Source organism: Mustelus asterias, unplaced genomic scaffold, assembly GCF_964213995.1.
Source record: "Mustelus asterias unplaced genomic scaffold, sMusAst1.hap1.1 HAP1_SCAFFOLD_185, whole genome shotgun sequence".
Lineage (NCBI taxonomy): Eukaryota > Metazoa > Chordata > Chondrichthyes > Carcharhiniformes > Triakidae > Mustelus > Mustelus asterias.
In genome coordinates this window covers 633,279-658,953 of record NW_027590183.1, presented here as the reverse complement: position 1 = coordinate 658,953, position 25,675 = coordinate 633,279, and the positions used below count along the sequence as shown (strand labels likewise).

The following is a 25,675-nucleotide window of genomic DNA, read 5'->3' as shown; positions in this document are numbered from 1 at the left end:
CAATTACTGATGTTCCTTTATCACATACATCACTAATTTCCTTTTAAATACCATCCCCAACCTCACCACTACAGTTTGTGGGTCTATCTACAATCCCCATTAAAGTTTTCATAAGTTCATAAGATATAGGAGCAGAGTTAGGCCATTCTGCCCATCCAGTACGCTCTAACGTTCGATCATGCTCCTTATCCTCATTTTCATGCCTTCTTCCCATAATCCTTCACTCCCTTACCAATTAAAGATCTGTCTAACTCCTTAAATGTACTCACTGTCCCAGCATCCACCGCACTTTGGGGCAGCGAATTCCACAGATTCACAACCCTTTGGGAGAAGGAGTTTCTCCTCAACTTTGTTTTCAATTTGCTGCCCCTGATCCTAAGACTATTACTTCTCATCCTAGAATGCCCCACCAGCGGAAGCATCCACTCCATGTCTACTTTATCAATACCTTTCATCATCTTGAACAGCTCCAATTTGATCTCCCCTCAATCTTATAAATTCCAGAGAGTATAGCTGAATCTATTTTAAATCTCTCTTCATAGAACAAACCCCTCATTACTGGAATCAATCTCGTGAACCTCCTCTGAACTGCCTCCAATGCCACGACATCTTTCCTCAAATACGGGGACCAAAACTGTGCATAATACTCCAGGTGCGGCCTCACCAATGCCTTGTATAATTGCAACAACTTCCTTACCTTCATATTCTATTTCATTCACTTTCTTTATTCTCTGCTGTACCTGCATGCTAGTTTTCTGTGACTCAGATCCCTCAGCACCGGAACACCCCGAAGTCTCTCCCCATTTAAATACTAAGTCGCCTTCCTATTTTTGAGACCAAAGTGCATGACCTCACACTTTTCCACGTTAAACTTTTGCAACCTCTGAGCCTTTTCAGCACGACCCATGCGGATTACACATCATCAGAGCTAATATCCAACCTCATTATTTACCCAATTTCCTCTTTAACCAGCAAACCAGCTCTATCATCTTTTCCTTTTTGACTCTCCTTCCTAGATAGTGAACACCACTGGATGTCCCATCGCTTGTCACCCTGCAGTCATTCCCGACGACATCACACCTGTTTGCATCTATTTGCACGATTAATTCATCCACTTTATTTCAAATTTTCTGTGCGTTAAAGCACAAAGTCTTTTTGTCAATTGTCCCATTCCCACTGTGTGTTCATTGTGGCACTGTTTGATTTTGGCCCTTGATTTATCTGCCTATCACTTTTCTTATTCCCCTTACTGTCTTTTTTTAACTGTCCATGAAAAAGGTTTGACTCTAGAACGTGGGAGGCAACGTATCATCCAGGAATTTTGTCTGTGACCACAGAAGGGCCTGTCTATTTCTCTTACAATTGAATCCCCGATAACGATTGCATTCCCATACTTTTTTCTCCTCCTCTATGCAGCAGGGCCAACCCTGGTGCAACAGATTTGTCTGTTGCTGCTTTCCCCTGAGAGGTCATTTCCAAAGCGGTATACCTGATTTGTAGGGGAATGGCTACAGGAGATTCCTGCACTGCCTGCCTAGTCCTCCTGATCTGCCTGGTCGTCACCCATTCCCTTCCTGCCTGTTGAGACTTACCTTGCGGTGTCACCACCTGTCCATAAGTGTAATCCTCAATACTTGTGGATGCTCCATAGTGTCCCAGCCGACCTCCAGCTCTAAAACATGGGCTTCCAGCAGCTGGAGACACTTGCTGCACACGTGTGCTTCCTACATGGAACACGAGGAGCACACCACAGCTTTGAGATCTCCTGCCATGACCTAGCCCTTTACCTTTTGAAAGATATCAAAAATTAAATAATATCAATTACTCTACATCGCTTCTTCCCGGTTCCTTGTTCCTGCATAATGGCAGGGACAAACGAGAAACCACAAAATAAAGACTTTAAAAACCATAAGTGATAAAACCAATAAAAACTTACCCGATCATACTTACCCAATCGGCTGCTTCCCCTGGCCCCGCACCATTTTTGAATCCTGATGTCAACACAGCATCTCCAAACTCCAAGCTAGTGTTCAAATTTCTCACTGCACTCTTTGCTCTATATTTAATCTTCTCTTGATGCTGCAGACTGTCTGTCCCAGTGACCCAGTGTCTTCCTCGCGCACTCTCCTCGAGGTGCTGCTGACTGTCTGTCCCAGTGTCCTACTCTCTCCCTCTTCTTTAGGTGCTGCTGACTGTCCCAGTATTCCAGTGTTCTCCCCCCTCACTCTTCTCTGGGTGCTGTTGAATGTCTGTGCCAGTGTCGTCCTCTACCGCTCTCCTCTAGGTTCTGTTGTCTGTCTCAGTATCCCAGTGTTCTCTTCTCACACTCTCTCCCCTAAGGGCAATTGAATGTCTGTCCCGGTGTCCTCTGCTCTCACTCTCCTATAGCTACTGCTTCTTTATCTAATATCGATTGGTTCTGTGAATGTAACCCAATGTCGTGTTACCTTTAGCTACAGATTCTCAACATTGATCACAGACCTCCAGTGATATGTGTACGCTGGCACTGAGATCTTTTTCTGTCTCTGTGTCTCAATATCTTTCACACAAAGAATCCGTCTGTTCAATATTAGCTCGACCACTATGTATGAGATACATCTATCTTAATACGTTGTTTTGTGAATCTGTGGAATTGGCGACCCTGAGGTGCTGGGGCAGTGAGTAAATTTAAGGAGGAGTGAGACATATTTTTAATTGGTAATGGGGAGAAGGCTGGAAAATTGAGATAAGGAGCATTTCAGCCATGATCGAATGACAAAGCAGACTAGATAGGCCGAATGGCCAATTTCTGCTCCTATATGTTATTAACTTATGAACAATGTGTGCCCACTGCTATCACAGATCTAAACTTTTCTTTATCTCACTGCCTTCTACCATGTAAACCATTGTATTGTCGGCATCTGCAAACTTACTGTAGACATCACGTTAATGCTGCAAGCCCCGAGTTCATATGTTAAACCTTGCTCAGCTCTTGAATATCAGACTGTGAGGAGTAGAGAGTCCCGGGCTAACATTTTTAATAAAACTATGGATGTGGAAATCTGTAAAAACAATAAAAAAGTGTGATAGACTTAGTTTTGGCAGTACCTGGAGAAAGAACGATAGTTAACATTTTGAGTCCAATGTGACTGAGTTCTGAGGGAGCGCCATATGGAATCAAAATGATAATTACTGTCTCCATGGACGCTGATCTTATCCAACATTTTCTGTTCAGATCATTTGTGACATGTCTTCAAGCCAAACTACATCTAGTCCACTAAGTTTTAGTTGCAATATTGAAGACGATTCTTGAAGCAGAGTTTCACATTTCCACTGATATAACAACATTCTTTGGTGAGGAAACCTATCAACAGCTTTCTAAAAGTCGAGGGTGACAATGTCCACCGTATTTCCATCATTTATGATTCTACTCACTTCCTCAAACTCCAGCAAGTTGGACTTCTTCAGTTCTTCTGTGAATTTATAATGGTTTCTTCCCTTTCCCAGTGATCATAAAGAAAACTTTATATTATCCCTTGCAATGTCCACTTGGTAACGGACGTCTGGCTGGTCGACTTGCAGTTCCCGAGCTCTGATTTTCCCCACGTTGGGGCTAAATGTGGAAGTTTATTGTGAATTTCTAATGTTTCATAAAGAATAGCTCTTAATATCCCTTCCAGTATCTTCCCAATAACAGTGGTCAGGCTGAGAGGCCTGTACTTCCGGGGCTCTGATTTGTTCCATTTTGAACTGTAGGGAAAATGGTAAAGAAATGAGGGACATTGGGGGCAATTCTCCCAAAAAGGTTCTATGTGCTGAATTGGCGGGAAACTGGTATAAATGACGATTGTTTTTTCAGTGGGAGTTGAAACTCTAATCTCCCACAGTCTGTGCAATGCAGAGGTCACAAGCGTGAATCTCATTAAAGGTTTGGGGGGTGGGGTCTATTCACACCAGAGGCTGACAGTTCCTGACCTCTGCGCATGCGCAGTGGCCCCGAGCTGTCAGCCTGCAGTTTGCTGGCCAGCCACGGGACCCTGTAGTGCTGCCCCTTGGGTCCACCGCCCCTAACGGCCCCCCCCAACTTCCCAGGCCAGCCCCGACCCTCTCCCGTCCCGGAGCACCGCGATCTTCTCCGGATCTCTCTCTCTCTCTCTCTCTCTTACCCCCCCCCCACCCCCCACCAATGGGAGGCAGACACCCTAATCCCGCCCAGCAGATGCCCCCCACCACCAAAGAAAGCAGACACCCTGCCCACGGAGGCCACCTAGGCCCTGCCCCCTTGGCACTGCCCCATGCCTGGTTCTTAGTGCCAAGGTGCCCCATGGGCATGGGCACTTTGCCCATTAGGCAGTGCCGGGAGCACAGTCTGGCCCTGCCACAGTGCCCATACCCAGGGGGGAACAACCTGAAGCCACCCAACCCCCTGAGGGGCCCCAATTGCACCCCTCCCTTCACTCCAGCGGGGCCTCCTGTTAGTTCCCTGAAACTGGGGAGCGAATCTGAACGGTGCCGGAGTGAAATTGCACTGACGGGAGTGGGAGATGCTTGCGGGTCCGGAGGCTTCAGTCCCAGGCCCGCTAATAACTTTAAAATAAGGTTAAAATAGATTAAAATCTCGTACCTGCTGTTCCCACTGGTTTTCAGCGTGGTCCCCACCGTGCTGGATATCCGGCACTCGGAGATGCGTGCGCGTCGGGAATGCATGCTTGAATCCCACAAATCGGCCCACAAGCGATTGTCCCGGCCCGCCGTGCTAAAGATTTAGAGCGTTGGGATGGGAGAATCGCCCCCAATAATCTTTACCATATCACAGAACAGATTGAGAGGTCAGACAACCTTTGATAAAAATGATGATACTACAGGTGTTCACACAATTGAACATTAATCTGAAGAATGTCTCTGAGGAAAAGGGAGTATTTAGGCTTAATACAAAATTATTGGTTAGTTTCCAAATGGTCTTTAAAGAGAGCACATTATTCTACTGAAAGGATAATCCCTTAATTCAGGGGTTTCCTTCAAACCCAATGTAAGAACGAAGATAAATACATTTTCCATTTCCCAAAACGAGGTGATAGGAAACAAGAAACATAATTAACCATGAATTATAATTATTGTTAAACAGTTCAAATGAACTGTGAATGTTTCCTGGTTTCATATTACACTTAGTAAAGTAGCTCCTTGTTCTTTTTCTTGTTGCCATCATGGCAGAATGGTTATCAAAACACAGTTAATGTATCTACATGTACAACTGCTGAAACAAAGGGGTGGGTATTCTTTGAGTTCTCTGTCTGAAGGCAGGTTTGAACCACGGCTGAATGATCTCCGGCACGGATAAGGCAAGGAGTGAGGTCCCGAATTTGCCCCAGAGGCAACGGAGATCGGACCCCGTGCTGCTGACGCAATATGGCCCACAATCTGACCAACTGAGCCAACCGGCTCCCCAGTAACATGGGTGACCAGGCAACAGCCTGATAGAATAGGAGAACTTTCCATGTTCAAAACTGTTGGTATTCCAATGCTCACACAGTATGAAAGGGAACCTGTTGAAGGAGGGATGCAGTCACAGTGAGACTCCTGAACAATTACAATCTCTCCATCTCCCATTCATATCCAATATCCCATTTACCATTTCTGCAGCAGATTGGGAACACCGACTCGTTCACAGACTAATGGACCCGAAAATCGTCTGTCATGTAACCATGATCCTTGCAGACTCCCAGTGAGGTGTCTGTATTAAGGGCAGGTTGGAAAGCATTAACCATCAGAGTGAAAACATCACCTTTATAAAATGGACAAGTTATGGAAATATTAGAGTTAAGTCACGATCTGAAACTTTAATTGAAAATTGGTGCTTGTGAAGCGAGGTTTCCAGTAACTTAATTTCAATTCCAGCACAAACCTTGACTGACACTGTAAAGTAAGTCTAACAATTCAGCAAAGATAGTGTTTTAATGCAACTAACATTTCTCTCTGTTCTGATTGAAGATCTACAACAGAAACACAAGGAGACACTCCGGGTACAAGCTGGAACACTGAGAGTGAACACTATCCTCATAAAGGAGAAGGTTAAGATTTTCCAGCTGGTTGATCGATACGCTGAGCTAACGGTTATTTCTACTGTTCGAGATCGGACACTTGTCGAACATGAACTGCTGGCAAGAGGCCGAGACCATGAAGAATGGAGAGAGAAACATCTCCGGAAAAAACTGGAAAAAATCCGAACTGATCAATTGTTCCAGAGCAGCTTTTCCCAGACGGGAGGTTTGCTGCAAAAAATTAGGAGATTATTCCACCAATCCCATTCAAGATCCAGTTCTGGGAGTTCAGCAGCAGTGAGTGGAGTCCCGGGAGTTGGAAAAACAACAATGGTGCAAAAGATTGTTTATGACTGGGCCACTGGGAAAATATACCCACACTTTCAATTTGTTTTCAGTTTTAAATTCCGGGATTTGAACACTATTAACTGCAGAATAAACCTGAGGAATCTGATACTGTTTTTCTATCCTTACTTTGGGAATATTCTGGGAGAGCTCTGGAAGAACCCAGAGGGATTGCTGTTTATATTCGATGGTTTGGATGAATTCAAGGACAGTATTGATTTTGCTGACAATCGGAGAAATACAGAACCTCAGTCCATGTGCACAGATCCTGAATTCCGCTGTAAAGTGTCTGACATTGTGTACAGTTTAATACAGCACAAGCTGCTCCCAGGATGTTCAGTGTTAGTGACCAGCCGCCCCACTGCATTACAGTTATTGGAAAAGGCTGACATCAGCGTCTGGGCTGAAATCCTGGGATTTGTTGGTGATGAACGGAAGGAATATTTCAACAAGTTTTTTGAAGATCAGACGGTGGCAGCAGCTGTTTTCAAACACGTGGAGGAGAACGAGATCCTGTACACCATGTGTTACAACCCTTCCTACTGCTGGATCCTGGGTCTGTCACTGGGTCCCTTCTTTACACAAAGAGACAGGAAACGGCAGCAAGTTCCCAAGACCATCACCCAACTATATTCCTACTATATTTACAACATTCTGAAAAACCATGGCCGAGAGATTGAAAACCCCCGTGATGTGTTACTGAAGCTTGGTGAGATGGCCTTCACAGGAGTCTCCGAGAAGAAGATTGTGTTTAGAAATGAAGATTTGATCAAGTACAATCTACAACCTTCCCAGTTCCTGTCTGGGTTCCTGATGGAGCTTTTAGAGAGAGATGATTCTGCCCAGAGTGTGGTTTACACATTCCCACACCTCACCATCCAAGAGTTTGCAGCTGCACTCACACAATTCCTGACTCCAGATCCCGGGGAGATCGGGAAACTCCTCAGTGAAGCCCACAGCGAGGAAGATGGGCGATTTGAGATATTTCTCCGTTTTGTTGCTGGTCTCTCCTCCCCACAGTCAGCTCGACCCCTGGTGGAGTTTCTGGGTCCATTTCTTCATCAAACAACCTGCCGAGTGATTGACTGGGTGAAGGAGAAGGTTGAAGGGCAGATTGGAGACTCACAGACTGAAACTGGGAAGAGGAAGCTCCTGAACACATTCCACTACCTGTTTGAGTCTCAGAATAAAGCACTGGCTCGGAACACAGTGGGATCTGTGGAAAAACTTTCATTTAGCAGATTGCGACTGACCCCGATTGACTGTGCGGTCCTGTCTCATGTCATTGGACTCTGTGATACAATAAAACACCTCGATCTATGGGAATGCTACATTCAGTGTGAAGGGCTCCAGCGGCTGGGACCCGTTCTGCACAAATGTCAGGAATTGAGGTAACTGTTTGGTCTCAGAGCGGATATTTTCATTGCTGAGAAGCCATTTCCTTTGTTCCAAATAAAACAGAGACATGTTCAGTTGAGGAAGTCAAGAGGGAAGCAATGTCCAATGGTCACGGAGAAAGCGCGGGAGAATGGCACAAAGTCATAAAGCTAATTTGAGAGCAGATGCAGACATGATGGGCCGATTGGCCTCCTTCTGAACCTGTAATAAATTTTTAATTCTCTGATAAAACTACAGCGGTTCAAGAAGGCAGATTCTCGTGGGCAAATAGGCATCGGCAATAAATGTTGGCAAAACCAGCGATGATCACGTTCCTTGAGTGAATAAAAGCATTATTGGGATAAATTTTAAATAATTAGAGGTGTAAAGGCCTCGTTACAAAATTTAAAAAAAGGATATTTCACTCTCCCAACAGAAACCATCTGATTATGTATGATGCTGGAAGGAAATTTGTTTCTCTTGTGTTCGGTACAGCTGACAGTTTGTGGCTAATTATTGTCAGGATTATTTTCCTGCACGCTGCCTCTGTTATGTATTATAGTTGGTGTGTGTTTTATCGGGACAGTGTCCTTTTATAAGTCATGTGATAACTGGTAACATCAGTCAGGGTCGCAGTGGAGGTTCAGTCTTGTATTAAACCTCACAGTGTGCAGTTATGAAAAGAAACCTCCCTTAGGTTACAGCAGCCCACGCTGTTTCTGTTCCATGGTTCTGACTGCAGCCTCATAAAACCTGAATCACTCGCTGTGTTTAAAAAAAATAGCTTTATTCACACTGTATTTGCATCTTTTGCAAATCACTTTAAATCTTGTTGTTGATCCTTGTCCGAGCAGCAACATTTCGATTTGCTACCTGTTCTCTCCAGCACCATCACTATTTTGAACATTTCTATCAAATGTCCTCTCAGCTTTCTTCCTTCCAAGGTGAACAACCTCTCCTATCGATCCTCGTGTCTGAAGTTTCACATCCCTGTAGCCAATCTTTTAAACATGTTCAGCGCTCTCTCCAATGTTTTCTAAGCCTTCCTAAAGTATGACGCACTGAACTGAGATCTAACTGATGTCTTTTGCAGGTTCAGCACAGCCTCCTTGCTCTTGTACTCTATGCCCCTATTGACAATGTTATGATCCCAGCTGATTTCTGGACAGTCAGGTCGAAGAGCAGAAACCCGGCTCAGTAAATCATAACTTTTATTTATTGTTTTATTATTTAGAAATGTAGATGAACAGAATAACAAGGTAGCCGATTAACTTTTAACAAAAGAATAAAACCTTTGTTAAAAAAATAACTGCAATGCACCACCCCATCTAACTTCACAGATGTCTGCAGATCTGTAAGGATGACACGAGTTACAAAATAGATCTTATGCTTTAATGTTCCCAGTAAGTACACAGTTAATGTAAACCAACAATCCACCTGTGGTTCAGATACACCACTCTCTGAAACTCAGTGACAGATGCCACCCAAAGTAACTTCAGTGGATTCTTCTTCAAATCCCCCCAAATGTTTGTAACAATGTGAGAAAACCCGTCTCACTGGGACTGATGCTTCCGCTCCAGAAGCTCCACTCGAGAAACAAAAAGCAGCTTTTGGAATCTTTTCAATGCTTTCTGTCAGGTGCCTTCACCAAGGATCCCTGTCCAATATTTCAATGTTTCCTTTCATTATTCCTCCATACTCAGCCGTGCCAACAGACACCAGCGCCCCATAGTCTGTATGAAGGTGTCACCAACTTTAGGAATATATCAGATATCTGGATTCTCGTGAGCAAACTTTACAATGTCTGCACCTCGCAGCTCTGTCTTTAACTGGGAACCTCTCTCTGCTCCTCTCTTTAACTTCAGGGAGCAGTCGCTTGTTCAGATTCAGGTTTTTTTTGTCTCTTTGACTTCTGTCTTCCTGGCACTCCTCTTTTCCTCCTTGGTTTCTGACGGTGATTTATCTTGTGGGTCCTGCTTTCTGAGTCCCTGCATTGCCCTGCCTCTCCTGGCAGCCTCTGTGAACTCCATCTCGCTTCTTGGGTTAACTGGTTGCAACTGAAACTCAGTGTTTCTATCATTCATTGTGGACTTCTGAATATAAGCAATCATTTTTTTAACCTCTATAACTCTGACATTGTCGTAAACCTTAAATTAAAATGCAGGGACACAAAAAACCCGCAGGCAGGCAGCTTTGTTTAACACGAAGTGAAATTAAAGTTTTGGCTCTTTCTTAACACACAAGCACAGAAACACAAATTCAACTTAAACTCATGAATTATTATCTGATGCCTACAAACATAAACTATTTCACAGCAGTAAAGCCCAAGATGCTGTATTCTTTATTAACTGCTCCCTCCACTTGCTCTGCTAACGGCAATGATCAATGTACATATACGTCCAGTCCCTCTGATCCTGCAATCCATTAACAATTCCACCGATTATTTTATATTCCTTCCTCATGTGCATGTTTCCTGAAAGTATGACCTCACCCGTCTCTGCATTGAACTTAATCTGCCACCTATCTGTACACTCCACTATTGTCCGTTTTTCAGTCCCAAGCTCCCCTCCTCACAGTATCCGATGCCTCAAAGGTTTCTGTGATCAACAAACTTTGAAATTTTCCTCTATACTGCAAATACCTAGATCATTCATATATATCAGGGAAAAGCAAGGATCCCAATACTGACCTCTCGGGTTCTCCACTACCGACATCCTCCAGCCTGAAAAATATCCATTATTCATTGTTCATCCAATTTTGTATCCACGTTGCGACTTTCCCAGTTATTTTATGAGCTTATGCCACAAGTCTGTTGTGTCACTGCATCAGATGATTTTTGAATCTCCATGTCCACCACATCAACAGCAGAACCATCATTGAACCTTTCTGTTGCTTCCTCCAATTAACAGCAATATAAAGCTAGTCGCCAATGGCATTTCTTTTTACCAACCAATGAATTTAGTTTCCTCTGTGTCGCTATTAGATTCACCATTTCCCTTTTGAACTCAGCATGGGCCGGCTCAGAGTAGCTGAATGATCAACTGACCCTCGGACCCTCAGCTAAGTTTAACACTACTGCTCCAGGCTGGAGCCGCAGACTTGACTAAATTGGATTGACCCAGTCTTTTCGGTTGTGGTTACTGCCTCCTGGCCCTCTCTTCATCCACTCCAACAAACTGAGATAGCTGGGAATTAAACCCGTATCAACTGCTTGGAAAGCAACTGTGCTCATTATTATATCACTGTCATTGCATTTAGTGACTCCTGTGGTGTAGGTGCTCCCACAGAGCTGTGAGAAAGAGAGTTCCAGGATTTTGACCCAGTTACTGTGAAGGAACGGTGCTATATTTCCAAGTCAGGATGGTGTGTATCTTGGAAAGAAACTTCCAGGTGGTGATGTTTCCATTCATCTGCTGCCCTTGTCCTTAGGGATAGAAATCACAGACTGGACAGTGCTGTGTAACGAGCCATTGGGAGTTGTTGCACTGCATCTTGTAGATGGTACACACTGCTCGCTCTGTACCTCTGTGGTGGATGGAATGAATGTTGAAGGTGGAGCACCAGTCAACAAGCAGAGTTATCCTGGATGGTGGCGAGCTTCCTGAATCTTGAGCTGCACTCATGCAGACAAGTGGATGGTATTTAATTAAATTCCTGACATGTGTCTTGTCGATGGTGGAAATGTATTTGGAAGTCAGGAGGTGAGTTACTTTGTGCAGAGTTCCTGGCCTTTAATCTTCTCTAAAATCCACAGTAATGATATGTCAAGTCTGTTTCTGGCCAATGGTAGCATCGAAGGTGCTGATAGTCAGGATTCAGGTGATGATAATCCCATTGAATGTGAAGGGAGAGTTGATTGTATTCATTCTTGGTGGAGATGGTCATCGCCTGGCACTTGTCAGCCTTCCTTGACTATTGTTCAAGCCTTGCTAAATATGGACAGGTCCTGCATCACTGTCTTGCGGAGTCGAGAATGGTGCTGAACGTTGTACAGACATCAGCAAACATCTCCACTTCTGACTTTATGATGGATGAAATTTAATAGATGAAGTAGCTGAAGATGGTTGGGACGAGGGCACTCTCCTGAGAACTTCCTGCTGTCATTTCCTGGAGATGAGATGACCCTCTCTTCACACACTCCAACAAACAGAGATATCTGGGAATTAAACCCCTATCAACTGCTTGGAAAGCAACTATGCTCACAATTATATCACTGGAATTGCATTTAGGGACTCCTGTGGTGTAGGTGCACCCACAGTGCTGTGAGAAAGAGAGTTCCAGGATTTTGACCCAGTCACTGTGAAGGAACGGTGATATATTTCCAAGTCAGGATGGTGTGTATCTTGGAAGGGAACTTCCAGGTGGTGATGTTTCCATTCATCTGCTGCCCTTGTCCTTCCAGGGATAGAAATCACAGACTGGGCAGTGCTGTGTAACGAGCCATGGTGAGTTGTTGCACTGCATCATGCAGATGGTCCAACAACCATAACTAACTTCCTTTGTGCTGGTGTTGCTCCAACCGGCAGATAGGTTTTTTTCTCTCATTTCCATTGACTTCAGTTTTTCTCTGGCTCCTTTTTGCTACATGTGGTCATATTCTGCCATGATGTCAAGGGCAGACACTCTCATCTCACATCCTGAGTTCAGCTCTGCTGTCCGTGTTTACATCAAGGCTGTAATGAGGTAGGGGACTGAGTGACCCTGAGTAAGCACAAGCTCAGAGTCAGCGAGCAGGTCATTGCTAATTAAATGCTGCTTGATAGTCTTGATGACGCCTTCCTCTGTTGGTGATTGAGAGGAGACTGATGGGGTGGTAAATGGACAGATTGGATTTGTTCTCTCCTCCTTTTTGTTTACGGTCATATCTGGGCAATTTCCCACTATTTTAGGTAAACATCAGTGTTGTAGCTCTACTGGAACAGCTTGGCGAGGAACAGAGCAGCTTCTGGAGCAGTAGTCTTCAGTACAGTTACTGGAATATTGTCAAGATCTGTGGTCTTTGCAGTATCCATTATCTTTAGCTATTTCTTGACATCATGTGGAGTGAATCGAATTCTCTGATAAATATCTGTGATGCTGGGGACCTCTGAACGGTTTAGCCACTGAAGTTAGTTACTAATATTTGAGCCATATCTTTTGCACTGATGTATTAGTCGTCTCCGTCATGAGGATGGGATATTTGTGGAGCCTCCTCCTTCTGTTGTTTCATCATCCACTACCATTCACAGCTAAATGTGGCAGGACTGCAGAGCTTACATCTGAGCCGAGGAAACCAGAATTTCCTGAATGAGGAAACCTGCTGCTGGAAAATCTCCAGTCAAACTGTCAGTGATATGAAACCGGGTTTGCGGATAACCCTTTCCCTGGGTGGCACAGTAGCACAGTGGTTAGCACTGCTGCTTCACAGCTCCAGGGTCCCGGGTTCGATTCCCGGCTCGGGTCACTGTCTGTGCGGAGTTTGCACATTCTCCTCGTGTCTGCGTGGGTTTCCTCCGGGTGCTCCGGTTTCCTCCCACGGTCCAAAGATGTGCGGGTTAGGTTGATTGGCCAGTTTAAAAATTGCCCCTTAGAGTCCTGAGATGCGTAGATTAGAGGGATTAGCAGGTAAATATGTGGGGGTAGGGCCTGGGTGGGATTGTGGTCGGTGCAGACTCGATGGGCCGAATGGCCTCCTTCTGCACTGTAGGGTTTCTATGATTCAATGTGAGGATCGACTGGAAGTAAGAACTCATGGTAATTCCCGGAGATAGAACACGAGCCAGACCTGCGGAAAATGTAGAGCCTGTTTACTGTGGAATGTAGCGGGAGACACCCCTCCCCTATAAACGAATTAAACAGAAATATTTCAACTTTCTAATGGGAGAATATTCTTTCCTTGTTGTATAAAATTTAGGGGATGGACCTTAAAGCAACAGTTAGCACAGTTTCACACTTTAACTTGCCCTGAGATATTATACAGATGATACAATGTCAATAGTTAAGAAGCACGGGGAATCCCGAGCGATCCACTCTCACAGCTTTATCATTTAACCCTCAGTAAAATGTACAATTCTCAGAAAATCCTGGATTTGTGTAACAGCAGAAATGATTTGAATTTTTGGAATCTTAGCAGGGTCAGTGAGATTCAGGAGGGTAATTCTGATGATCAGGAAATGAGACCAGAATGTGGGACATGTTTAAACGTTACTTGCTTGTTCACAGGATGTGGGCATCACCTCCTCTAGGGGCCATTAGCAGTGGGAAATAAATGCTGGTCTAGCCAGCGACACCCATATCCCATGGACAATTAAACAAAATATACATTTTGAGAGGTGTATAAGAGTTAATTGTTCATCATTTTTCAATGCTGACTATTGCCTTTTCCATTCAACAGAAAGGGTTTGATATTATCTAATTTAATATTGTCACATTTATTAGTGCCAAAGCATACCGTACATAGGGAAGGAAAGGAAAGAGTCCAGAATGCAGTGTTACAGTCACAGCTGGGGTGTAGAGAAAGATCAACTTGGATGAGATATAATATCGTAACTTGAATCAGGTCACCACTCGTGCTAAGTTTCTGACACAAAAATAGATCCAGCTATTTTTTCTGCTGAACATTAATCTGAATTTAATGTGTTTCTCACTTTCTCCATTTAGTCTGTATCGCAATGAAGTGGGAGATTCAGGAGTGAAACTATTGTCTGCGGCTCTGAGGAATCCAGAATGTAAAATACAGAAACTGGAGTAAGTATCAGACTGTGTGAGATTGTGTTAATAATCAGTGGATGGTCTGACACTGTAAATTATTATCAGTGTCTGTAATCGTGTCATTAATAACCATTCCACATCATTCCTGTCAGTATTCGTGTTAAACACCACGGATTCGCTCTGATTCCTGAAATCTTTCTCTCTCTGATCTCCAGTTTGGAGAGTAACAGCCTCAGATATTCTCACCTCTGCTCTCAGTACAAACCAGTCAGTGATGTGTCTGAACCTGAGTTACAATAAACTGCGAGATTCAGGAGTGAAAGAATTAACTAATCATTTATAATTATTCTCAAATCCATTCATGAGAATAAAAAAGATGGACAAAACAATTAAATGTTTATAGAATTCCCAGATATGGCTGGTCGCATGTTCAATTTAGTTTAATTTGTCATTCAGATTATAGATGTTTATGTCTGTCGGCTTCTCAGTTTGATTAAATGTAGAAAACTGCTGTATATCGGTAAGGCAGATTACAAACTACATTGAATTCTGATGAGTTTTATCCCGAGGGATCCACTCTCAAATTTACGTTAAACGGAGCTTAAGGAGCATCTGAAAAGAGAATGCAGAGATGGAGGTGGGGAGGGTTATGAAGAGAATTCCAGAGCTCACAGCCCAGCAGTTCAAGGCACAGCTCAGCTGGCAATGGCAATAATCACAGTGCAGAATAGTCTGAATGATGTCCCTATCAATAATGGACATTGTTTTTAAGAACACAAATAATGATACTAAATATACCATTGCTATCAGTATTCGTGTTATTAAAAACACTACCCGCTATTAGTAGACACAAAATAAGCTTGGGAGCAAAGTTGGAGACCATGAAATAAAAGAGGCAAAGGCAGCCTGGATATGAAGTTATCTGAGTGACAGGAAACAGGCAGGAGAGGTGAACTGTACCTTTTCATTTATCAGAAGCTGACAGTGGCTTTCCCCAGCAACCAGTACTGTGTTACTACGACTAATTTTCTTTACATGTACGACCAAATGAGACTTGGGTTTATCTAAAGATGAGATGTGAAGCTCCAGCACACGGCCACCAGACCACAGAGCGGACGCAGCATATGATAGACCGAGCTCAATCACACCAAAACCAATGGATCAGATCAGAGATCTGCTGTCTTGCCATATCCAGTCATAAATAGTGTTAGACATGCCACAAAATGTTGGACATGCCGGTTACATTAGGCGACACGGTGGCACAGTGGTCAGCACTGCTGCCTCACAGCGCCAGGGACCAAGGTTCAATTCCGGCCTTGGGTGACTTGATGTGTAGAGTTTGCACGTTCTCCCAGTGTCTGTGTGGGTTTCCTCTGGGTACTCCAATTTTCTCCCACAGTCCAAAGATGAGCAGGTTCGGTTGATTGGCTATGCTAAGTTGTCCCTAGGTGTCTCGGGGTGTGTAGGTTACGGGGATTAGTGGGCCATATATGTGGAGTTACAGAGATAGGGCCTGGATATGATATTCTTTCAAAGAATTGGTGAAGACTCGATGGGTCAAGGGGCCTCCTTCTACACTGTGGGAATTCTATGATTCTATAAACATGCTACAAGAATCCCCTCATTACTGATGAGGGAACCCAGAGCATCAGTGCCATCTTCAGCCAGAAGTGCTGAGTAGAATGATCAATCTCGGCCTCCTCCTGAGGTCCCCAACATTACAGATGACAATTTGATTCACTGCATGTGAGGTAAAGAAATGACTGAAGGCACTGCATACTGCAAACTCTGTCAGCCTGGCTGTACCCCAGCAATGGTACTGAAGAATTGTGCTCCATAACTAGCCATTCCCCTGGCCAAGCTGTTCCAGTACAGCTACAACACTGGATCTACCGGACAATGTGGAATAAAACAGGGCAAATCCAATCTGATGAATTGCTGCTCCATCAGTCTGCTCTTGAGCGTCAGAAAAGTGTCATCCTTCCAGTGCCTCATGAACATCACTGCAGGAGTTCCTGAGGGTGATGTCCAAATCCCAACCACCTTCAATTGCTTTATCAATGTCCTGCCTTCCATTATAATGTCAGAAGTGAGGATGCTCACTAATGATTGCACAATGCTCAGTACTGTTCACAATTCCTCAGAGACTGAAGCAGTCCAGGCCCATAAACAGCAAGACCTGAACAAAACAGAAAATGCTGGAAAGGCTCAGCATGTCTGACAGCTTCTGTGGAGAGAGAACAGCTAACCCTTCGAATCTGGATGACTCTTCGACAGAGCTGGCGTCTTAAGCTCTGAAGAACTTTCAGGCTTAACCTGATAAATGGCAAGTAATGTTTCACTGCACAAATGCCAGGCAAGGACCATCTCCAACAGACGGGAATCTAACCATAATTCCCTTTACATTGAATGGCAACACCATCGCTGAATCCTCGACCATCAACATCCTGAGTGGTGGAGGCGCACTGGGACCATTGAACAGACACTGAACTGTAAACACTATGGCTCCAAGGGTAGATCACAGTCTGGGAATTCGGAGATGAGGAACTCGCCTCCTGTCTCCCAAATTTTTGCCCACCATCTCCAAGACACAAGTCAGCAGTGTGATGGAATCCGCTCATCTTGCTGGATTGACTGCAGCTTCAAAAACACTGAAGAGGCTCATCCATGGAAAATGAGCCCACTGGATCAGCTGGCCATTCACCAAACTAAATATTGGCTGTCTCTACCACTGACGCACAGTGGCAGTATTTTACCACATACAAGGTGGAATGTAGCAGCTCACCAAGGTTCCTGAGCCAGCATCATCCAAACAGGCACTATCCATCACCGAGATGGCCAAGGATATCAGAAGGATGGAACACCAACCAGCTTCAGATTTCTTTCCAAACCACACACCATTCTGACTTGGAATATATTGCTTTTCCATCACTGATGCGGGATCATAATCCCGGATGTCCCTTCCTAACGGTTTTGTACCAGATGCTCTGCAGAATTTAAGAAGATGGTTCACCACCTCCTTCTCAAACGCAATTGGGGATGGGCTGCAAGTGTTGGCATTGCCAGTGATACCATCATCCCTTGAAAGAATTAATAAAGACAAGCGCTACCCACTGTAGAGGTGGGTAATTGTGCCTGTGTGTAACCCAAACACAGTCACGGATGAGAGAAAAAACAGCTGTGACAGGACAAATAGTGTGACCATTGCACAGGCCAGAGGAATTCTAAAGATAGATCTGGTGGAACTATTTAATATACTCAGCGAGGGTCTCAAATGTCCAGGTGTTGTGCTGTGTTCCATACAACCTGGATCTAGAGTGGAGAAGCTTTGAACAAAGTGTGATGCAATACAATGTTGACCAGATGCTTCATGATGAGGAACCCCATGGACCACAGGCCAGGGACATGGGATATGTGTCAGGGAGGATGGAGATTCAGTAATGCAGACATGTTTTCCAAGAACCTTAACTCACACAGCCATTCAGTGTAATAAATCTTCACCATCTCCAGCACTGTTGCTGTTTCTGTGAATATTTTATAATTTCCCTGGAGCCGACACGACATGAAACAAAGGTATTGGAATTGTATTGACCTGATTCAGTGCTGTATTTCCCATCTCACATTCCCAGTGAACTGTTAAAGACCCAGTAATATGGTGAAGCATTTTTTTAGTGGTGCTCCATCTCTGAATGTACTCAAAATACAGACATAACAAAGTGACCAGTAATAACAAAGTATAACCCTGTGAAACCCAAGGAAGCAACCCCACCATGACAACCACCGCCATCCCCGCACTTTCCGCTGAGCTGCAGGCAGCATCTTAACCTCTCTCCTCTCCTCTGGGAATTTCGATGACCGTGGCCTTTGTCCTCGGATTTCCTGAGTCCTGGAAGGATCCGGCCAACTGCGGGTCCTCTGCACAGATGCTGGAGTTGTCTCTGTCATCATAGCTTCGTGAGGTGCTTGTGTCACAGTCGGAGCAGAAGGGGACCCACTGCCCACACCAGGGGCATCCTGAGAGGAGCTTCCAAATGCTGCAGGCAGCCGCTCCTCTATCCATTCAGGGCAAACTGGACCCTCCCTGCTCAGCTGGGGAGGGCCTGACAGTTACTCCAGGCACATTTTCCCACCCCTCCCACAGCCCGTGTTCCACAGAGCTCATGGAGGTGGTGAGAACATGCAGGTTCATGTGTATTTCCTGTGCGTGAGAGGCTGGATGTGACTCTCCATGAAGGTCACCAATCTCTCTGTGGAGGATGCTATTTGTGCTCAGACCTGAGACATGGTAACACTGCTGGCCTGGATTGACTCCTCCATCCTTTGTGTGTGGATACACACAGCCTTTGGAAACTCCACCAAATGTTAAAGTATCCTACGCTGCAGCTCCAGTATCTGCTGCATTGTTAAAGATTCCAGTCACATTTCATCTTCCTGAAGCTGACAATGACCTGTCCTCTCGAGAGTGTGAGTGAACTCAGCTATTGCTGCCTCCATTAGCTGCTCGGGGTGTGTGTGCTCTCCTGTGCTGCCAGATTGTAACCCCTTTGCTAATCGTGAGAGACATTATCTGCTCTGGCGGACGTTAGAGAGGATAATGTGACAATCCATCCTCTGACCCCTCCCCATCTTCAGAGCTGCACGCCCGTCTCCCTCTCACCGCAGCTGTTGATTTGTGAGAGAGTGAAGAATGTTAGAGGGTAATGCACATTCCAACATGTCCTGCAGACTGTTCCTAACCCAGAGCTCCATGTGACCAATGGAAGACACACAAGCACCAGGTTTTGGACTCAGCAGCAGAGCCTCTCCTGTGCCCATCCATTCACTCACTCACTCTCTCTGGATCCACAACCCATCTCACCATCAGCGATTGCCCACCCAGCCTCCAGGTCTCCCAGCTCCAGCACTGCATCTTCCATTGGGATAAGGATGACACAATCCAGACACTGTCACTCTTGGCTCCTTCTCTGACGCTCTGTGCCCTCTTCTACAAGAACATAAATTTCCATTGTTGCTCACCCATCAAAGACACACACAAACCTGACGCTAATTTAGACTGCCCATCATGGGACCACCAGGATGGTCACTCAGTGTCGGCAGTGCAGCAGTCATCTCTGACTGACTCTTTACTCAGAGAGCGGTTGGGGTGTGGAATGGACTGCCTGCTGTCATAGTGAAGTCGGACACTTTAGGAACTTTCAAGCAGTTATTGGATAGGCAGATGGAGCACACTAGAATGATAGGGAGTGGGATAGCTTGATCTTGGTTTTGGACAAAGCTCGGCACAACATCGTGGGCCGAAGGGACTGTGCTGTACTGTTCTATGTCCTATGTTCCATGTAACCCTTCACAGAGAGGCTGACATGTTCCTGAAGATTGATGCTTTGCTGTCTGGACATTGCCAGTGTCTGGGTGGAGATGGTCTTTCCACAATTTCTCTTTCATCCTTATTCACATATCAGCCTGTAGGCTTAACGCTCACCTTGTCAGAACATATCAGATTATTCATCTTTTGCCTCATTGTAGCCACTGCTCAGACCCTTGGCAGTTTCTATCCAGACTTGCTTGGGTTGATGTGACAGGTCTCCTTCTCCAGTCCTGAGGGAACAGAACCTTCCTCCAAACCGAAATAGCCTTGAGAATTTCCAGGGAAGTGTCAGCGAATTGGGTTTAATCTGCCTTCTGCCATTTCAGCCCTTTGTTCATTAACCAGGGCTCCCTCACTGCTCCCTTCAGAGCCTTTAAAAGTGCTGCTGGCTGCCTTTAAATCTGGTGCCAGCATTGCCTGAATTGTGCTGTCCCCTGCAGCCAGTGGTTAAGCTCTGCAATGCGCAGGGATTTGGGGGAAGGTGGGAGAATGCCACTTAGTGAATTGCTCATTCGGAGAGTCAGTGCAGACACGATGGGCCGAGTGGCCTCCTTCTGCTCTCTAACAATACTGTGATTCTGCCTGTGCTGCCTGAGTGGACGGATTTCCCGAACCTGTCAGACATTTACTGTGCCCGTTCTGGCTCTGTGTGGAGTTGGTTAGTTCAGTTGGTTCGGTGTCTCCAGCGTGATGTAGAATGACGCTGTTGTTGAGGGTTTGGTCCTCGTACTGGCTGTGGGGTTAATGGAGTCCCAACTCTTCCCATATCCCCACGTTTACTAAGTTGTATCCCTGAAGCGACATGTACCAAATTGTGTCTCTTTCTATTGGAGAGATTTCATTGGGGACTGTGGCTACTAACACTGTCCACACGGCAACATCACCAACTTCCAGTTGAAATATCGATAACATTTTCAACCACTGTCTCCACAGAATTCTTACGGAGCACAATGAGGCCTTTTGGCCCATCGTGTCTGCACTAGCTCACCAAATTGACATTCGAAATTCGTGTCATTCTCCAGCCTTTTTGTCGTATCCATTTTCGTAGCTCATTGCCTATCTTCAAAAAATCATCTAATTCCTTTTTGACTGCTTCGATGCAGCCAACCTCCACCACACTTCCCGGCTGTGAATTCCAGACCCGAACCACTGGCAGTGTGAGAAAGGTTTCTGTCGCATCATCTTCAAACCCCACCACACACTCCATTCCTGAGCCCCAGTTAGAATACTCACTGTCTCCATCTCCTGGTGTCCCTGTCTAACTGCACTCAGTTAGAATACTCACTGTCTCCATCTCCTGGTGTCCCTGTCTAACTGCACTCAGTTACCCCCTCACTGTCTCCATCTCCTGGTGTCCCTGTCTAACTGCACTCAGTTAGAATACTCACTGTCTCCATCTCCTGGTGTCCCTGTCTAACTGCACTCAGTTACCCCCCTCACTGTCTCCATCTCCTGGTGTCCCTGTCTAACTGCACTCAGTTACCCCCTCACTGTCTCCATCTCCTGGTGTCCCTGTCTAACTGCACTCAGTTAGAATACTCACTGTCTCCATCTCCTGGTGTCTCTGTCTAACTGCACTCAGTTAGAATACTCACTGTCTCCATCTCCTGGTGTCCCTGTCTAACTGCACTCAGTTACCCCCCTCACTGTCTCCATCTCCTGGTGTCCCTGTCTAACTGCACTCAGTTACCCCCTCACTGTCTCCATCTCCTGGTGTCCCTGTCTAACTGCACTCAGTTAGAATACTCACTGTCTCCATCTCCTGGTGTCTCTGTCTAACTGCACTCAGTTACCCCCCTCACTGTCTCCATCTCCTGGTGTCTCTGTCTAACTGCACTCAGTTACCCCCCCCTCACTGTCTCCATCTCCTGGTGTCTCTTGTCTAACTACACTCAGTTAGAATACTCACTGCCTCCATCTCCTGGTGTCTCTGTCTAACTGCACTCAGTTACCCCCCTCACTCTCTCCATCTCCTGGCGTCCCTGTCTAACTGCACTCAGTTACCCCCCTCACTGTCTCCATCTCCTGGTGTCTCTTGTCTAACTGCACTCAGTTAGAATACTCACTGTCTCCATCTCCTGGTGTCTCTGTCTAACTGCACTCAGTTAGAATACTCACTGTCTCCATCTCCTGGTGTCTCTGTCTGACTGCACTCAGTTAGAATACTCACTGTCTCCATCTCCTGGTGTCTCTGTCTAACTGCACTCAGTTAGAATACTCACTGTCTCCATCTCCTGGTGTCCCTGTCTAACTGCACTCAGTTACCCCCTCACTGTCTCCATCTCCTGGTGTCTCTGACTAACTGCACTGTTAGAATACTCACTGTCTCCATCTCCTGGTGTCTCTGTCTAACTGCACTCAGTTAGAATACTCACTGTCTCCATCTCCTGGTGTCTCTCTCTAACTGCACTCAGTTAGAATACTCACTGTCTCCATCTCCTGGTGTCCCTGTCTAACTGCACTCAGTTACCCCCCTCACTGTCTCCATCTCCTGGTGTCTCTGTCTAACTGCACTCAGTTACCCCCCTCACTGTCTCCATCTCCTGGTGTCTCTGTCTAACTGCACTCAGTTACCCCCCTCACTGTCTCCATCTCCTGGTGTCTCTGTCTAACTGCACTCAGTTACCCCCCTCACTGTCTCCATCTCCTGGTGTCTCTGTCTAACTGCACTCAGTTACCCCCCTCACTGTCTCCATCTCCTGGTGTCTCTGTCTAACTGCACTCAGTTAGAATACTCACTGTCTCCATCTCCTGGTGTCCCTCTCTAACTGCACTCAGTTACAATACTCACTCTCCATCTCCTGGTGTCTCTGTCTAACTTCACTCAGTTACCCCCCCTCACTGTCTCCATCTCCTGGTGTCCCTGTCTAACTGCACTCAGTTACCCCCTCACTGTCTCCATCTCCTGGTGTCCCTGTCTAACTGCACTCAGTTACCCCCCTCACTGTCTCCATCTCCTGGTGTCTCTGTCTAACTGCACTCAGTTAGAATACTCATTGAATGTCCCGCGCTGTACATTATTATTGTTAATGATCTTATTCTTAAAAACACTGTGGATTTACCCTGATTCCTGTTATTTTTCTCTCTCTGATCTCCAGTCTCTATGGTAACGATCTCACAGATTCTTGTGCCGAGGACCTGGCCTCTGCTCTCAGTACAAACCGCTCACTGATCGATCTGAATCTGGGTTCCAATAACCTGGGAGATTCCGGAGTGAAACTGCTGTCTGTGGCTCTGAGGAATCCGGAATGTAAAATACAGGAACTGGTGTAAGTAGCAGACTGTGTGAGATTGTGTTTATAATAACTGAATATTCAACAATATAATTTCACCACTGGTATTTGTATAAAAAACACTGCCCGTTACTATTGGCGTCAGTTATGAATCAGGAAAACTGCTTTTCCTCTGATTCCTGTTGCTTCTCTCTCTGATCTCTGAGCAATGGGATGTCAGTCCCACAGATCCTTATGTTGAGGGAGTGGGGGAATAATGTTATGGTTCACGCTCTGAGGTCCAGTCATTGGCAACTGCAAACTGTATTGAATTTCTACCTTCGGGTGTGCTGACTCTCAGAATCCCCAACCTGATCCAGTCACATGACTTCATATTATAAGATCCGACAGCTTTGACAAATCAACAGAAAAGGCAATGAGGGACAATTCGCCTGGGAGCAAAGGTCGCCAGTCACAAATCTGATAGGTTTGTGGTCACAGCACAGCTGAAGTAACGTATATCGTTTTGGTCACCTTTTGAACGTATTTTATAAACATTTGAGAAAATGTTGGCTTGAGTCTTTCATGGCATGCCAGGCTTATCTTATGAAAAAATATAGAAATTATTCGTCCGATCCTCACTGCAATTGGGACGAACCACGGCTGATCATGGTCGGCAGGGTGGTAGAGCTGTTAGCACTGCTGACTCAGAGCGCCAGAGACCCGTGTCAATTCCGGCCTTGGGTGACAGATTGTGTGGGGTTTGCATGTACTCTCCGTGTCTGCGCAGGTTTCCTTCGGTTACTCCAGTTTCCTCCCACATGCCAAAGATGTGCACGCTAGTTTGAGCGGCGATGGTAAATTGACACTTGATGTCAGGGGGATTTGCAGAGTTAATATGTAGGGTTACTGTTATAGGGCCTGGGCGGGATTGTTGTTAGTGAAGGATTGATGGGCCGAATGGCCCACAGCTTGTCTGGACTTGCAGAATCTCACTGGCTGTCCTGTCTGGAGACAATACACATCTCTTTAACCTGTGCTTAATGCTCCCTCCACTCACACTGTTTGTACCTTTAAGACTTGGTTATCTGTAAAGACTGCATTCCAGTCATTATTCTGTAAATTGAGTTTGTGTCTCTGTGTGCCCTGTTTGTGAGCATTTCTACACTCCACCTGACGAAGGGGCAGCGCTCCGAAAGCTAGTGGCATTTGCTACCAAATAAACCTGTTGGACTTTAACCTGGTGTTGTTAAACTTCTGACTGTTCCTAACCCAGAGCTCCATGTGACCAATGATGAACACACAAGCACCAGGTTTTGGACTCAGCAGCAGAGTCTCTCCTGTGCCCATCCATTCACTCACTCACTCTCTCTGGATCCACAACCCATCTCACCATCAGCGATTGCCCACCCAGCCTCCAGGTCTCCCAGCTCCAGCACTGCATCTTCCATTGGCATAAGGATGACACAATCCAGACACTGTCACTCTTGGCTCCTTCTCTGACGCTCTGTGCCCTCTTCTACAAGCACATAAATTTCCATTGTTACTCACCCATCAAAGACACACACAAGCCTATGATGCTGCCAGGCTGCCCATCATGGGACCACCAGGATGGTCACTCAGTGTCAGCAGTGCAGCAGTCATCTCTGACTGACCGGAACCCTTCACAGAGAGGCTGACATGTTCCTGAAGATTGATGCTGCTGTCTGGACATTGCCAGTGTCTGGGTGGAGATGTTCTTTCCACCATTCCTCTTTCATCCTTATTCACATATCAGCCTGTAAGTTTAACGCTCACCTTGTCAGAACATATCAGGTTATTGATCCTTTGCCTCACTGCAGCCACGTGCTGCCTGCTCTGGCCCTCGGCAGTTTCTATCCAGACTTGCTTGGGTTGATGTGACAGGTCTCCTCCTCCACTCCTGAGGGAACAGAACCTCCCTCCAAACCGATATAGCCTTGAGAATTTCCAGGGAAGTGTCAGCGAATTGGGTTTAATCTGCCTTCTGCCATTTCAGACCTTTGTTCATTAACCAGGGCTCCCTCACTGCTCCCTTCAGAGCCTTTAAAAGTGCTGCTGGCTGCCTTTAAATCTGGTGCCAGCTCTGCCTGAATTGTGCTGTCCCCTGCAGACAGTGGTTAAGCTCTGGAATGCACAGGGTTTTGGGGGGAAGGTGGGGGGATGACACTTAGTGAGTTGCTCATTCGGAGAGTCAGTGCAGACACAATGGGCCGAATGGCCTCCGCCTGCTCTCTAACAATTCTGTGATTCTGCCTGTGCTGCCTGAGTGCACGGATTTCCCGAACCTGTCAGATATTAATGTGCCTGTTTGGTTATATGTGGAGTTGGTTCGTTCATTTGGTTTGGTGTTTAGAGTGTGATGTAGAATGATGCTAAATCTGAGGGTTTGGTCCTCTTACCGGCTGTGGGTTCATGGAATCCCATCTCCTCCCATTGCCGCACGTTTATTAAATTGTATCCCTGAAGCTACATGTCACAAATTGTCTCTCTCTCTATTGGAGAGAAACACAAAGAACAAAGAAAATTACAGCACAGGAACAGGCCCTTCGGCCCCTCCAAGACTGCACCCACCATGCTGCCTGACTTAACTAATACCCCCTACCCTTCCGGGGACCATATCCCTCTATTCCCATCCTATTCATGTACTT

The 25,675-nt window shown here is 45.7% G+C and overlaps 1 protein-coding gene across 4 annotated transcripts in view; it reads left to right on the top strand.

Moving 5' to 3' along the window:
- Positions 1 to 25,675, top strand: part of LOC144485337 (NACHT, LRR and PYD domains-containing protein 3-like) — a 74,183-nt gene that overhangs the window by 35,190 nt on the left and 13,318 nt on the right. For all 4 annotated transcript variants that reach the window (XM_078203536.1, XM_078203533.1, XM_078203534.1 and 1 more), the window contains 3 exons: positions 5,968 to 7,753; positions 14,379 to 14,465; positions 22,893 to 23,063. In XM_078203536.1, coding sequence (XP_078059662.1) covers positions 5,968 to 7,753; positions 14,379 to 14,465; positions 22,893 to 23,063 — 2,044 coding nt within the window. The remainder of the gene's footprint in view (positions 1 to 5,967; positions 7,754 to 14,378; positions 14,466 to 22,892; positions 23,064 to 25,675) is intronic.